The 17,110-nt window shown below is 40.2% G+C and overlaps 1 protein-coding gene across 1 annotated transcript; it reads right to left on the reverse strand.

Moving 5' to 3' along the window:
- Window positions 1–8,798: 8,798 nt before the first annotated feature.
- Window positions 8,799–12,091, reverse strand: TSPYL1 (TSPY like 1). Its single transcript, XM_019623968.1, has one exon. The coding sequence runs from the start codon at window positions 11,986–11,988 to the stop codon at window positions 10,684–10,686; it is 1,305 nt and encodes a 434-aa protein (XP_019479513.1). The 5' UTR covers window positions 11,989–12,091; the 3' UTR covers window positions 8,799–10,683.
- Between the last annotated feature and the right edge of the window lie 5,019 nt (window positions 12,092–17,110).

Genomic DNA, 17,110 nt, shown 5'->3' on the forward strand with positions numbered 1-17,110 from the left:
TATACATTTTTTTTGGCACCCCTGGTATATACTAATATGTACCACATCTTCCTTATTCAATCATCTATCAAAGGACACTGGTTATTTCCATGTCTTGGCCACCATGAATAATGCTGCAATGAACATAGGGGTACATACATACATCTTTACAGATAAATGTTTTTAAATTTGGGGGGGTAGATACCCAAGAGAGGGATTGCTGGGTCATATGGTAATTCTATTCTTAATTTTTGAGGAACCTCCATACTGTTTGCCATAGTGGCTGTACCAATTTACATTCCCAGCAACAGTGTATGGGGGTTCCTTTTTCTCCACTACCTCTCCAACACTTATTATTTGTCTTGTTGATAATTGCCATTCTAACAGGTGTTAAATAGTATCTCATTGTGGTTTTGATTTGCATTTCCCTAATAGCTATGAAATTGAGCATTTTTTCGTATATCTGTTGGCCATATGTCTTGGGAGAAGTTTCTGTTCAGGTCCTCTGCCCATTTTTTAATAGGATTGTTTGTTTTTTTGTTATTGAGTTGTATGACTTCTTTATATGTTTTGGATATTAGCTCTTCTCAGAGATGTTGTTTACAAATATCTTCTCCTATTCAGTTGGTTGCCTCTTTGTTTTGTTGATGGCTTTTTTTGCTGTGCAGAAGCTTTTTAGTTTGACATAGTCCCATTCGTTTATTTTTCCTTTACTTCCTTTGCCTTTGAGGTCAAATTCATAAAATCCTCTGTGAACCCAAGGTCCTTTGCTTTCTTCTATGAAATCTACTGTTTCGGGTCTAATGTTTAGGTTTGATCCATTTTTAGTTAATTTTGGTGTGTGGTAACAGGTGGCAGTCTGGTTTCATTCTTTTGCATGTGGCTTTCCAATTCTCCCAGCACCCTTTATTGAAGAGGTTTTCTTTTCCCCATTGTATGTTTTTGGCTCCTTTGTCAAAAATGATCTGCCCATATATATGTGAGTTTATTTCTGGGTTCTCAATTCTATTCCATTGGTCTATATGTCTGTTTTTTTGCCAGTACCATGATGTTTTGCTAATTGTCTCATTGAAGTATAAATTGAAGTCAGGGAGTGTGATACCTCCAGCCTTGTTCTTCTTTCTCAGGATTGCTTTGACTATTTGGGGTCTTTTGTGATTCCATACAAATCTGATGATTTTTTGTTATATTTCTTTTTAAAAAATGCCATTGGGGTTTTGATGGGGATTGCATTAAATCTGTATCTTGCTAAGGAACTGGTCTTTAAAATGATAATCTCACTTGAGTTTGACTTTGGTGTTAAAGTTTAAACTGCTCTGAAAAGAATATTTATGGCAATTTTATAGACCATCTATTCATTAAAAGCACTATGGGATGAGTTTTCAACATATATTTTATGCTTTACATAGTATTAAAATTAAGTTATAATCTTAGGCTATCATTGTTACAAAATTAAAATTTTTAAAATTAAAATTTCTGATGATGTTTAGGCAAAAAAAAAAAAAAAAGAAAAAGTCATATAGCCTTGCTTTCCCCAATCATAACGGAAATCAGAGACAAGGTCCCTGATCTGAATGACCTCATAGCTTTGTGTGCTGGGTGTGTTAATTTTATGTGTCAATTTGATTGGGCCAAAGGTAGCCCAAATTAAATATTATTTTTGGGTGTGTCTGTGAGGGTATTTCTAGAATTAGCATTTGAATAAGTACAATAAAAAGGTAGGTTACCCTCCCCACTGTGGGTGAGAATCAACCAATCCCTTGAGGATGTGAATAGAACAAAAAGATGGAAGAAGGGGAAATTTGCCTCTTTTGCTTGCTGACTGCGGACTTGAGCTGGGATATCTTCTCTTGCCCTGAAATTGGCATTTACACTATCAGTTCCCCTGGTTCTCAGGCCTTGGATCACCAGCTTTCCTGAGTCTCCAGTTTGCAGGCAGCAGATCCTGAGACTTCTCAGCCTCCATAATCCCAAGAACTAATTCCTCATAATAAAGCTCTTCCTAATGGCTCTATTTCTCTGGAGAACCCTGACATTGGATAAAGACACGTAGCACCAGAATCAAACAGATCGGGCTCAAGTCTCAGTTGTGCCACTTAGTAGCTATTCAATATAAGCAGGTCACTTGACTTCTCTGAGCCACAATTTCCTCATATACAAAATGAATATAATAAAACTTAATTTACAGGACTGTTGTGAGGATGAAATAAAATATATGTAAGGTGTTTATCCCAATGGGCTTTCAATAAATAAATGCTGACTTGGTAATTTGTATTATATTTTGCTAAGATTTACCTACATTAAATACGTTATAGTGCAGGCAATATAAAATCAATGTCAAATTCTATTATGAAACTATAGGTGTATAGAAGTTCAAAGATGGAAGACATCTGTAAAGAATGTAAACAGTAAGTGAAAGAAAGGAGAGCTGAATTGAATTAAGTAGGATACAGTTTGAATAATCTGTGAAAGACATGAAATATTGAGATGTAGTAGTAATACTTGTCCGCTATGTTCCAGTTATTTCTAAATTATTCTAGATATATAGTATTTCCAGTTCATAGAAAAAAAATTTATTGCTGAAACTAAAATGCTTTACCACGTTCTTCTATGTAATGTTACTTTAAAGACTTTATATAATGCCTTTAAAAAATCAGTTATGCAAAATCTATGCTTTTAATAGCTAATCGGAGAGGATTCATCAAAACTGACCCGAGTGTAAACTCTGAGAAGTTTGGCCATTACTTAAAATGGTTGACTATAGAAGCACCTAGACTGCAATGTACCCACCAGTTCTTAGACCTGTGTTGTCTCAACACAACCCTTAATTGTAGTGTGCTAAGGGAAGTCAGAACTTGGTGAAGAGGATGAGAATTAAGTATTAAGATCCTGTTATAAGTAATCACTCAATTGACTCAATTAAACTTTAATTAATATACATCCTCTAATTTTCTTAGTGATATCGACAGTTCTTTAGATCTCAGCAAATTCCAGAAGGATATTAAAACATTTGAACTATTAATACATTGGCCCATTCTCTTCTTCTGAGGGAAAGTAAAACCAAGCAATTTAATTGAGGCTGTAAATATCCAAAATTACATTCTGAAGTACAAGAAACAGTTATAATCTAATAAGGTTTGGAGATCCTCTATTGTTTAACATAAATAAAGATAAATAGATATATAAATAGACCCCATTTTAAAGTCATTCATGAATGAATCAGGAATACCTTTCAATGAAGGCCAAGATATTCATATTTAAATCGGATTTTACATGTTTTCATGCCAAAATTACAGGCTACTACAATATGATGGAATGTGCTCTAGCTTGAAATGAGAAGCCCTAACTGAACATAGCCTGTGTTACTTACATCTAGGTTAAGACACTTAAATTTGCTGAGCCTCTATTTCCCTATCTTTTAAGTGGGGATAGTGATATAAAAACTGTAGGGTTGCAAACAACAAATTAGAGCACACGTGGAAATCCTGATATTTCTAACAATCTGCTGAGATTATGAAGACAGATGTGTACTTGAAGCAGAATTGGATCTTTGAGGCTCAAATTGTGACGCTATGGGGCAGGGAACTCAATTGTGATTAAGAATATAGGTAAAGGGCCGGCAGAGTGGCGCGATGGTTAAGAACTGGCTTGGGACGCCAGAGGGCCCTGATTCGGATCCCACATATGAGGGCCAGTGACACTGCCCTCCGCAGCTAAGATGCTGAACAACAGCTCAACCTGGAGCTGGGTTGCCTTGAGTCCCAGGCCACGGCATAGGCTGCAGCCTCTGTGGCAGTGGGTTGCCATGGGCTACCGTGTTAGCCAGCAGCCAACGTGAGCAGCCAGCAGCCACAGTGAGCAGCCGTCCAGAAGCCGGCGACTGATCTGCCTCACCCGGGAAGAGCGCAATGATGGTGCCAACTTGGGCCAGTGAGGCAACGTCCTCCACAACTAGATTGAAGAACAAAAGGACAGCACCTTGTCTGTTCCCCTTCCCCCAATTCCCCAATAAAAATCTTTAAAAAAAAAAAAAAAAAAAAAAATATATATATATATATATATATATATATAGGTAAATCTCTCTTTTTTTTAAATAATGAAAACTAAATTCAGGAAACTGAATCAACTGGAGATGAAGCAGGAGCAGCAATAATTTTAGGGCAATGGTTCCCAAATGTTAGCATGCATCAGAATCACTTGGAATGCTGGTTAAAACAGTTGTTAGACACCGCCTGCAGGTTTTCTGATTCAGTGGGTTAGGAATGGGGTTCTAGAGTTTACATTTCTAAGAAGATTCTAGTGATGCTGATGCTGCTGGTCTGGGGACCACCCTTTCTGATCCACTGCTTTAGGGTGATGGACAGGAGTAGGTTGGAGCTGAAGAGTCAGAGAGAAGGGCCTGAGTAAAGAAGGTCAAAGAAGCATCTTGCAGGCATCTGTGCAGAAATGGAAAGGGAAACTCAGGAAGTTTCTTGAGAGTGCCCCAAGGATGTTATCACTGAGCATGTCAGTACTACCTCAGGACATACTGTCCTGAACAGACTTAACTTCTTCAGCGACCAGAGGATGACAGACCTCTTAGTTTATAAGTTAATGGACTATAGAGAGATCAACTTTGGCCTGGAACTGAGGGAGAGAAAGTTAAGTGAATCCAAGATTGGAATTATAAATGAAATCATACAGCAGTAAGAAGAACTTGCAAATAAGGTCTTGCAAGTAGAGTCAGCAACTTTTATTTAAGCACAGGAGAAGTCAAAACACTGGAGATGAGCAAATGAAATCCCAGTTTTTGAATTCTCAACAATATTTTAAATCTGTTATTTATTGAGGTTATAATTTACATCACCATAATGCATGGATCTTAAGTGTACAAATTTGACACATTTTGACAAATGAATACACCGGTGTTATCATCACCCTACTCAAGGTTTGGAACATGTCTATCACCCCTGAAAGTTTGCTCAAGCTTCTTTCCAGTTTCCTTCCCTACCCGAAGGCAACCACTCTGGATTTCTATCACCACAGGTTAAGTTTCCTGTGCTACTGAACTTAATGTAGATCATTTGTACTCTTTTGCCTGACATCTGTTGGGAAAACTTCCTGAGGTGTACTGAAACCAACCTCCAAAGGAGGACAGGGCCAAAAGTCAAGAAAAAGACTGACAACTCTAGAATTAAACAAGGAGTTTAAGGGAAAGTACAGCAGAAGCAGACTCTGGGAAGACAACAAGACAGATTTCCTCACAGAAAGAGGAGGCATGATATACATACATAGCCAAGTGGCACCTGCTAACACAGGTGGCTTGTAGCCTCATGGCACAGGCTTATTTAGAGCTGCATAATTCAAAGCAGTAAACAACTTAATAGGCCAACTTATCTGTGCAAAAACATTTCTTTCAGGTGATACTGGTCCACCCCTCCTAGGGTGAGTTGGTGGTCAACTTTCTTCATAAGATGGTCATGCTAAGTACCAGAAATCACTTCGCCTAACAGCATCTTTCAGTTAACATTTTTGAGATTTATCTATGTTGTTGCATGATCAATAGTTTGTTCCTTTTTGTTGCTGAGTAGTGTTCCATTGTATAAATACACCATAATTTATTTATTCATTCACCTGTTGGTGGATATTTGGTTTGTTTCTAGTTTTGAGCTATTATGTAAAGAGTGCTTTGACCACTCTTGTGCTATATGTAAATTATACTTTAATAAAGGGAAAATATGACAAATACCAAAAACAAAAGAAATACTGTATATTATTAACATCTTTGGTCACTTATAAAAGAGAATGGCTAAGGCAAAAACAATAGTGAACTGGTACAGATTAAATGTTTAGCACTCAATGTTAGCCGCTGTTAATGTGATCAAGAAAATGCAAACGGATTCAAACTGGATATGTATATTGGCTAGAAAGAAGGTGGAGAAAGCACTCATTTTCTAGTATTAAGCTGCCCTAAACTCCAGAATCAGAGTTTGAAGCTTGAATAAATGAAGACTTGGAAATGAAGTCACTATCTAGGAAGATATTTACGTACTTTATGTATATGAATCATGCTTTCAGCTGTGGCAGATTCTGCAATGCCAACCTCTGCTGCGTCAGTGGACCTCAGCCTCGAGAAATGTTTGCTGAAACCAAGCCCTCGGTTAGAAGACCCATATTTCTATAGTTTTGTAAAGGACTACATGAATCCCCAAATTTAAGTTTCTAGATACGTGGTCAATTGAGGGCAATGTTGGGTCTATTAGAGCTGTATGGAATAACCCACCATCACTGATAACTCCTCATAATTTGTGCTTCCAAATGCTTGCCTCCTATAGTCTCCAGTTATAGAGCATCTTTTAAATATGAGTATTCCTATTACCTTGATGGAAATTGATCAAGACTGTCAATTAGACCTTTAACTGTGCACTTCTGTAGTTTAATTTTTTTTGTTTTTGATGACTGATAAAAATAAGCTATATATCATTTTTAATATTTCTCCAACTCTTTATTTTGGGAAATTGCAAACCCATAAAAGTTGGAATAGTAATATTAAAATATTAATACTGCCTTCAAAAAAAAGCAGAGTGATCAACAGAGGTAAACAAAAATCACTAAGAAGTCATTTCCTTTTTTGACAAGAGAATTTGAAAGACAAAGTACACCTGCTATTATGGACTGCATCTAGAAGGAATTGGCCCACTTCTAAGCCTTCCGGTGGTGGGGGCGGTGGGTGGCATCCTTCCCTAATTCCCAAAGACGTGCCAAGTGTGCTTGCACAATGCCCTAGGTCAAAGTTCACACACACACACACACACACACACACACACACACACACACATAGGTGAATCCATAGTTGATGGAAAGATCATATCCTAAAGATGCTATGTCACTCTAAAAGAGGTTCCTGGGAGTGAGAACTTCAACAGTGACCTGGCTACAGACAAGATTTGCAAATGACATGAAACTAAGGGTAAAATTTCTCATTAGAGATAATCCTATAAATGTGAACAGGTTAAAAGAATTAACCTAATTTAACAATAAAAATTAACATAGTGTTGGACACAAACTTCAAAAAGTGTAAGAAAGAGAAGCCTAACTCAGCAGCACATGAATATTTTAAAACTTAAGGGTATAGTAAATTATAATCATATTAGGAGTGAAAAGGGTAAATTTGCTGCCCCAAAAGCTAATGTTCTCCCAGGATCCATTTAAAGAAATATACTAGTATTTATAACAAAGGCAGTAAGAATCCCATTCTATTCTGTTATTTGGATTTTTTTTTTTCCAGTTTGGGTACCAGACTTAAGGAAGAACAGTGGCATAATGAATCTTGTCTAATTAGCATACAGAATGGATGAGGAACATTGAATTGACATATAGCCAGGTTGATGGGGAGTGAGAAGTAGAATATAATGATGGTCCTCAAGTACTTAACCAGCTCTTTTGTGGCAGCAGGCTAATTCTATTCTGCAAGACTACAGGGGTCAAAATATGGAGCAGGAGTGCTGAGAGTGTACTATCTCCCAGGCCCTTTGCAATAAGTTGGATTTTATACGGAGGTTGATTTCTGAATAAATGTAACACAACTGGACTAGTCACATTTCAAGTGCTCAATAGCCACTGGTGGCAATTACTGGCTACTGTATTGGACAGCACGTCTCGTTTAAATCCTTCGATCGCCAGTGTAAGTCACCACCTTCAGATGTACAAAAACAAATCACACCAAAGTTGATCCAAAGTTAATGCTCTGTTAAAACAGCAAGTGAAAGGGGAAATGTTAGTGTTTGGACTTCTTCTAATTACTCAAAAAAGAAATCTGCTTTTATTGAAGAAAGGCTTTGCAAATTTTTTGGCATCAATTTTACAAATGCCTTGAAAACCGTTTTCTTTTTTTCGTTACCTCATCAAAAGTCTTTCTGGATACGAGGTTATTTTGTTCTTTTTCTCCATTTGAATTGTTGATTTTGTCATTCACTAAGTATTTCTGTGGTGACAACTATGTGCGAAACATTAAGCTAGATGCAGTGAAGACGGTAAAAACATCCCCATCTCTTGCTTTCACAAGCTTCCTAACTGGAGACGGAAAAACATGAAAATATATCTTCGTATTTTATTTTACTGTGTCACTGTGTCAATTATTTGTTTGCCTATCGGTCTTTCCCCAGCTCTTTAACAATAATTGTAATGGACTTTATCTTCTTATACTTGTTATCTTCCTGGGGCATGGCAGAATACCTTAATATTCATGGAATTCACTATAATAAATTACTATGTGTTATTTTCTAGAACAGATGTTCTTAGAAAGTACACAAAGTACATAAAAAGTTTTTTATCTTCCCTAAAGGGAACAGAAAAACAACAAGGCAAAAGAGTTATTTATGACAGGGCTTGAAGGATTTGACAAAGATAGAAGGTGGTGAGGCTTGAAGAAAAGAACAAGTTTTTAAAGCTGAGAAAGTATGGGATACAAAAATATATCACTTACGATAGGAACTCTCTGAATGTGAGCTTATTAAGTGCACAAATTACTAAAAAGAGCCTGGATGACCTGAGGATATCTGCACAAATAGAAATGGAAGCTTTAAGGAAGCTTCTGAACAAACTATATGGAAAAAAGTGGTATGATGAGTAAGCTATTGCAATTGTCGACATTTTAAAGCAACAATCCTCCCTTACCTTGCAAGGTACAGGAGTGTGCCATATATATATATATATAATTTTTTTACTTTTTACTTTTGGGATGCTTGTTGTATCCATTTAAGAACTTTATTAAATACCATAATCCATTATCTTGAATAATTTCTTTAAGCAAGTTTGTCAGCAGGGTGAAAAATAAGAAGTCCAACAGAGTAACATGCTTTTATTTTACCATCATGCATATAAGGAAAGACAAGTATGCCAATGGTACACTTCCAGCTTGACAGAGAAATCTCACAAGTATTTATGCTATTTAGAAAAAGAGACACATCAATTACTAAGTTGTTACCAGGGCAGATTATCAAGTAGGTCAATCAAACCACATTTTTTTGGGTTATTTTTCCATGAAGACAATTTCCAAAGTCTTCAGAATCCGACAATAACAAGTTATTCATATTTCTAATACAGTTTTGACAGAAGAACAAATTGAAAACTATTATATTCATTTAAGTCTCTATATCGTACTGGAAAGTAAGATTGTTATTTTTCCAGATATTCCCAATTGAAAGGAAAAAAAGCCTGTAGGGCTCAACTTTCCCAGTAAGCAGAAACAGAGAAAATAACAGGACTTTACTAAATACTAGTGAAATAAAGGACATAGTATCAATCTTTTGCATAAATTAAGTCAAATGAAAATGAGAGAAAGCACCCAAAGTTGTGTTATGTTTCTTTAAAAAACTCTTCTCTTGGCAACATATTTAACACTCCAAGCCCCTTTAATCTCCCATGGAAATCCTGAGAAAAAGTATTTCTCCTCCCATCACCAGCAGAGAAAGAACCTTTCTTTGAAGGCTCTCAGCCATCCAGTCTTAATTTTAGGTCCAATTTTTACCTGGCTCATTTTTGCCTATGGTCTTTTGTTCAATTTCCCCTGCTTAGGGCACTCATCACAATCTCTTTAGTTCTTCCATCCATTATGAACTATAATAGATATCATTTTTCATTCCATCTAGATCTGTCTCCCTTTAAACCCTCTAAGTGGTGGGGGAGTGGAGGGTGGGGAAGGGAGCAGAGGGAAATAAGAGCTCTGGCCGTCTACTGTACAGGACAACCTGTCCCTGGAAATGATGGAGAAAGCCAAATTAACCATATACTTTTTATTTGATAAACAGAGAGAGAGTGTACTGCTCCCTGACAATCATGTTCAGGATGAGGAAAAGAGGCACAAAGAGGTACCTAGGTTTTGTGTGAATTCACTACTTGAGGCTGAGAAAGCCTGGACACCATCCTTACTCTTGTTACGAGGACAAGGTCTAACCTGACACCTCAACCACTTGCCTGCCAGTAGGGTTCCTGGATGATGGGAATCGAGGAAAGAGGAAATGAGGAATCGAGATGTCTTTCAGGTAGAGGAATGCAAGGACTGGAAAGGAAACTTGTGCTGGCAGGAAACCTGGGTCCACCACCAGTTCTGAAGATTCCATTTACCAGAAACCAGACAGAGGGGCTGACAATGGTCTGGAAGATGTTCCTTCAGTAGGGCGCAGCCATGGGGGGCACAGCTAGAAGCAGGCAGCAATAGGTGACCAGAGGTGCAAGAAGAGCAATGGAGTCACATATATCACAAAAACCAAGCGGCCCACTGCTGCTCTCCCTTGATATTATTAATGCCCCACATATTATTATACCTGCACTGCAGAGCAAAGTGGGTAGAATGTGCTCCGAAACAAAGCTAGCTAGAAGTCTAGGTGATAAGAGCCAGACCAGAGGCCCTGGGAACAACTAGGGTCCAAGCAGTGCTGATAAAGGCGGTGCAGTTTAGAGCATCCTTTACTTGGCTTAGCAGTAGTGTGAATCAAGGCCATGCGGCACGTGAGAGTAATGCAGAACAGCATGAAGGCTGTGGAGAAGCATGACCATGAAGGTCTCAACCTTGAGCTTGAGAGAACTAAATGTCCAGAGGGAAAAGGATGCAAAAATGTCAGGGGGGAAAAAAGGTAGAAGGCATACCCATTTCTGTTGCCCAAGCACAGGTCCAGCAAGAGGTGATAGGGGGCCTTGTGCAAGGGTAGTCCCCAAGGGCAAAGTTTAACCAGACTGGAACCCAAAGGGCCTGGGGATCTCCACTGGCTCCCTTATTGGACGACGTCTGGCTCTACGGGCTCCTTCACGCAACAGGTAGTATTGCAGTGGATTTGGCCATAGGTCCTCTTTGATAATCTCAGCAATCTTGTCAGACTCTGGGAGGCTGTGGTCAGAAAACCAGGTGAAGAAACTGCAAACAACATCTTGGTTCCTGCGAATGAAGGACTGGGGTTCATGGCCCCGACGCCATATGATTGGAGTGGAAAGCGATACCACTCGGCCCGAGGCTCTGACCTCATACTCCTTGACAATCAGCTTGTTTCTGAAGTAGGGATTTCTTCGAAAGAAGAACTTGAACTTGCACCCAGTTCTCGGGTGTCTGAGTTCCTTCACCTCCAAATTGGTTATGTATCTTAACATCTCTGCATCTTGGCCCCTAATCATGGGGGACAGCTGGGGATGGTTCCGAAAGGCAGTGACCCAGAAGCCCGGGATATTCTGAATGATGTAGTTCCTCCGCTCCAGGTAGTGTCGACGCATCCGTCCAAACTTATGCTCCAGCTGCTGAAAGGCCCTGTCAGCCTGGGCATTCACAGTGTCCAGTTCCAGCTGGATGGCCTCCAGGGGGTTCATGCGGAGATCCACATGCAGGGGCCGGGGCCTTGCCTCCTCCTCCACCTGCTCCACCTCTCTGTTTTCCTCCACCACGTCTCTTTCTTCACCGACTGGCTTCTCCTCTACCTCCATCTCCTGCTGCTCCACGACCTCCTCCTCCTCCGCTGCTTCCTTCTTCACCATCTCCTCATCCACTGACACTGAGAAGACGGTGTTCATTTCTGCCTTCACTTCCTCGGCCTTTGTCTCCGCCATCGCCTCAGACCCCAACCTCTCTGCGCCACAGGTTTCTAGGGCCTTGTCTGCACCTGGGCCGCTCTGCTCGCCAGGCTGACAGCCATTGTTCTGGCTGCCGTCCGTTGCCATGGACACAGACATGGCTTCCAGGCCCGCAGTGGGAGGCGGAGCATCTTGCCCCGCTTCGGTCGTTCGGTAACCGCGATCCCCACCGACTCGGATCTGTGGGGTATGGCCATCGCCCGCGAGGTCGTGGGGGGCTCCCCCCTCCTCTGGAAGCTGGGGCTGTGGGCGCACGCTGGTTCCCAAGCTTCCCTCACCCGTCTCCGCCATCGCCTGGGACGCCTCGGTTTCCTCCCGGGGTTTCGGGTCCGGGTCTCCTGGGGCATGGCCGGAAGCAGTGGGGCTGCGGGCCTGGAGGAGAGGGGTCGTCTCGATCCCATCGTTGCCGCTCATGTTGGCTGCAGCCAGACCAACTGCCGGTTAACGTCCGCTTTCCTCACAGAAGCCCAGCTCCCCGAACACCGGCCGCCAGCACCGCCCACTGCCTCGTCTCGCCAGCGTCTCTGGGAGGGTGACGTCAGCGCCGTTAATCTCATCGTAACGCGAGATGTCGCTGCCGCCGGGATTGGCTCCGCCGTTGCCTGGGTCCCCGGAGTGTTCTGTTAGTTTTACTTCTGTGGATGTTTTCGGGGGGCAGATAATTTGATTTATGTAAATAAATGTAGATTGGACTTAGAGTCCGAAGGCAGTGAGGACCTTCCCTACGATGCACCTGGAAACTGCCTCCAGCACGTAGGCTGGGGTAATTGTAGGGGTCACAGTACTACATTGCATACTTGCATGAAAACATGTTTTTCTTGTTTTCGGTATATTTTTTAGGCAGGAAGGTAAATCCGTGCCCTGTTACTCCGTACTGTCCAGGAGCAAAAAATCTTCTCTATTTTTTTTTTAACTAAGATGAATCGCAAGTTATTTACCTTTTCTCACGTAGAAGTGACATGAAAATATCAATTATAGCCTGTGATGTCACTGAGAGAAAAAGCCACTCAGTGGCTTTTTACCATTAAAATGATGCGTACTATTCCTTGCTATTCCTAAATTTATAATCTGCATCAAAGAAGAGCTTGTGCTACATAATGTCTGCAGGAATTAATCCAGGATCAATTCGCTAAATTTTGCTCAACGGCCCCTTACTGTAGTAAATAGAAAAGCTTTATTTCCAGCCACATAAACTATTATTCTGTTAGCAAGTTTAGTTCTGCAAGGAGGTAGGAAAGGTTGGCTCAAATGAAGTATGTATTCACGGCAATCAGCTCATCGATTTCATTTAAGAGTTATGTCAGGGTTTCCAGTTTACTTTCAAGGAAAGCAGGTGTTAGAGAGTTACAAGGCCTCAGAGAAATACCAGCTGGGGGGAGCCACCTGTCATCGTTTTAATAAAGAAAAGCCACTTAAAATGGATAACCAAATGGTCTTAAAGTAGAAAACAAAAGTGCCGTTAGTTGACTTAGAGTATAAAAGAGGCAAACTTTTTTTTCTTTCTATTTGCTTTGCCTTGTGTGGTAGGTTGAATAAGGGCCACCTCTCCACCTCCTAATCCTCAGAAACTGTTGATTAGAAATATTAGAAATGATTAGAAATATCCTCAGAAATATTGTCTTAAGTGGTAAAAGGGACTTTGTAGCTATGATTAGCTTAAAGATCTGGAGGTGGGAAGATTATCCTGGATTATCTGGGTTGACCCTATGTAATCACATCGGTCCTTATAAGAAGGAGGCTGGAGTGCCAGTCTAAGAAAAGATGATCATCAAAGCTGAGGGGAGGGGGAGGAGAGGGGAAGGGAGGGATTTGAAGATGCTGTGCTGCTGGCTTTGATAATGGAGGAAGGAACCAGGATCCAAGGGGAAAATGCAGCCTCTACATGCTGGAAAGGTAAGGAAATAGATTCTCCCAAAGAGCCACCAAAGAAATGCAGCCCTGGCAACACCTTGACTTTATAATGCCTAACCTTCAGCACTGTAGGGTAATTAATTTGTGCAGGTTTAAGTTATGAAGTTTGTGATAATTTGTTACAGAAGCAATATGAAGTGAGTACTTCTTGGGTTGAGGTTTTGCGTTGCATCTATGTGTGCCTCAGGTCTTTCCTAGCAGCAGCCCTTTCAGTCTTGCCCATTTGCCTCCTCTGAGGTCCTGCCCCACAGCTTGATTTATCATATTTTGAGTCTCTTTTTGGTTATCGAGACCAGAAATCTCTTTAGGCAGTACACAGAAAGATAAAATGGAAGCCAAAACCCACCACAAGTGATATTTGAGAAGACCCTGAACTCCAGGAGGATAGGAGCTTGTTTTTGTTTACTACTCTTCACCTGGTGCCCAGCACGCTGCAGTGCACAGTGTTGCATAGATTATTAAAATGGTAAATAAAGGAACAAATGAACAGAACGCAGTTTCTCCTGCCTGCAGCTTGGTGCTTGCAGAAGTAAGGGGCATGCAGGTTGTCACCCTGCTTTCCTCCTTATCTGCCACCAGGAAACCAGGGGACTGCGCCACTGTCTGCAGGAAGGAAGTCTTAGTTAAAATGAATTTCTACGTATGCATCAAAGCCTATGAAAGCATTAAAAAAAAACAGGTAAAATTTTGTTTTACAAATAATTTACATTTGTGTGATCACACTGTATGACAAACTCTGAAAGGCTGACATATTTAGGTGAGTTTACATAGTAAAGCCTCCAACTACCAACTCTGTACTTCCAATTCTTCCCTCCTTTCTGAACAAGCCACGGTAATGAACCAAGCCTTACTTCATTTCTCTTTGCAAGAAATGGATATAGATCCTGTGATGGATGGCTGAAATTACTTTTGTATAGGTAAGAATAAATAATGGAGTTGTCCACAAGGCCCACTTTTTTCTGATTGCCATGAAATTATTTATCCTCAATCTTAGAACTGGAATAATTTAATTTGGGCTAAAGTAGAAGCTTTTATTACTCTAATATGCCTTCTATTTTATTTTATTTATTTACTTATTTTTTTAAAGATTTTATTGGGGAATCGGGGAAGGGGAACAGACAAGTCGCTGTCCTTTTACTCTTCAGTCCAGCCGCGGAGGAGGTCGCTTCACTGGCCCATGTTGGTATTATCATTGCCCTCCTCCCAGGTGAGGCAGTCACTCACTGGCCATTGGACGGCTGCTCACGGTGGCTCACGGCAGCTCATGAAAGCTCACGCCAGCTGCCAGCCAGCCCCACTGCAGCCTATAATGTCGCCTGCAACTCATGGCAGCCCAGCTCCAGGTTGAGCTGTTGTTCACCATCTTAGCTGTAGAGGGCGCTACGTCACTGGCCCTAATGTGGGATCTGAACTGGGACCCTGCTGCTCAGAGCTAGCATCCCAAGCCAACTCCCAACCAACACGCCACTCGGCCGGCCCTATTTTATTTTTAATTTTATTGGAGAACAGTGTGTTTTTTCAGGACCCATCAGCTCCAGGTCAAGTAGTTCTCTTCAGTCTAGTTGTGGAGGGCGCAGCTCCTTGGCCCCAAGTGGAAATCGAACCAGAAACCTTGGTGTTATGAGCCTGCATGCTGACCACCTGAGCTAACCGGCCATCCCTGTGCCTCCTATTTTTAAGCAGAAGTGCCAGGCCTTGACCAGTCCTACAAGATGTAGCTTTATTTGTCAAAGTCACCATTATGATGTCTGTAAGTGTAATTAGTGCGGTAACTGATAATGTTAGGAACGACTCCAGTGATAGAAGGTACAGGTAAATGTAATCAGGACTCTGGTGAGTATAATTTCCCAGGTAGTGTTGAGACACTGGAGGAATCCTTCCTTCTCTTGTTGTCCTTCTCTTACTAGATAATTTTATTGAATATATACAGAAAATGAGGAAAACTGATTTCTTCGAATTTTCATTATCTGAAAATCATAGTAGATTATAACTCTTCATCATAGATGATGGAGAACCTAGGTATGACCACTTTTGAATAAGTGATCACTTTTAAATAAGAGAAGGGTCAGCAAGAAGCAAGGATTTAGAGGGAAAAGCAGATATGTGTATTCTATGCCATTTCTTTTTTATAAAAACAAATTTTTGCTTGGAAGAAGGAACTCTATAGGATTTCAACCTGCATCAAGTCTGATGGGCTCAAAGAGTTGTTTTGCCATGCGGGGCAGAAATATGATTGCAATTTGCCACAGAAAATTGTACTTGTAATAGTAGGGCCATTACTTGTGGAAGTTTTCCCATATCTTTTTGAACCTGAAGTCTTAAAAGGAATATGTGTCTCTTTTACATGACACAGGCTATCCTGCTCTCTGAAACATTCTCTTTTTAGGCAGATACCATTCTCTAAGACCCCACCACAAACCTATATCGCTTTAGAATGTGCTTGGCATTTAACATGCATTAAATTGACAAATTTTGCAAATGACGAAGCAGTAATGCTGAGAAGTTAACTAACTTAACCAGGTCATACATATAATAGCTACTACATTCCTCCTCCCTTCTCCTGGGAGCAACTTTCTTTAACTCCCTACAACTCATTCATCTTCCTCCTCTGAATTCCTACAACTCTTTTATGAGCTGTGCCATGTAATTTAGCTCCTAATTATAATCTTCCTCTTAGTGACTCTGTTTTTTCATATATTTCAGTCTCACCATCCCAGCATCTTCCCAAGGGATAAGAGTATAGTGCTTCTTCTTTTGTATTTACTCAGCATAGCCTGGAGCTGAGATTTCAGTAGATCCTTAATGATATTTGTTGATTTGAAAAAATAAAACCAGTAGTGTGTCTATACTGGCATAACATTTTACTTGATGGGAGAATATATTTTGGCTATACTTCGTATATTACCTTTTTGCACTTTGGAATGAAAGGTATATTAGTATATTACAGAGCATTTCTGTGGCAATTGGCAATAAACCTCATTACATAAAACATTCACAAAACCATGAAGTTATTCTCCACCATATCAAGAAATCATAGATTCTTCAGGAATAATTTCTCAGGTAGTAAGAAGTTTAGCATAAATTCAGATATTTTTGTTTTGCAGAAAGATATATTTTATGGTCATACTTCATGATATATTTCACATATTTACTGCTTCTGGTGTACTAACCACTGTTGTAAACTGTTCCACATATTGGATCATTCAGTTCTCATGAGAACTCTGTGAGGTAATGCTATTATAACCTTCATTTACTCATCAGGGACCTGAGGCAAAGATAGTATTGGTCACTTACTCAAAATGATATACAAAATGGACACCTGTGATTTGAATCCAGGTAGTTTGACTCAAGAACTTGTTCTCTGTACAAAATGTGAAGTCACTTTCTTAAAACAGCATAAAACTATCCTCACTTAATGTTAAATTGATATACAATTTTTTGCCTCCTCTCCCATTCTATCCACAAGCATGGTAATATTTGTTAGGAAAGTGCCCAAGGATTTCCTTTCTGTTTAGAGGGAAAACATTTACTCATGATCCCTAAATTCAGTATTTTCTAAACCCTATCAGACTCAATGTCACCTTTTTACAATAGATATTTTCTAAAACAGTCTTTACTTTCTTGA

Source organism: Hipposideros armiger, unplaced genomic scaffold, assembly GCF_001890085.2.
Source record: "Hipposideros armiger isolate ML-2016 unplaced genomic scaffold, ASM189008v1 scaffold_571, whole genome shotgun sequence".
NCBI lineage: Eukaryota > Metazoa > Chordata > Mammalia > Chiroptera > Hipposideridae > Hipposideros > Hipposideros armiger.

Bases quoted from the DNA above. Each gene is read 5' to 3' on its own strand.
- TSPYL1 (XM_019623968.1), bottom strand. From the start codon at position 11,988: ATGAGCGGCAACGATGGGATCGAGACGACCCCTCTCCTCCAGGCCCGC.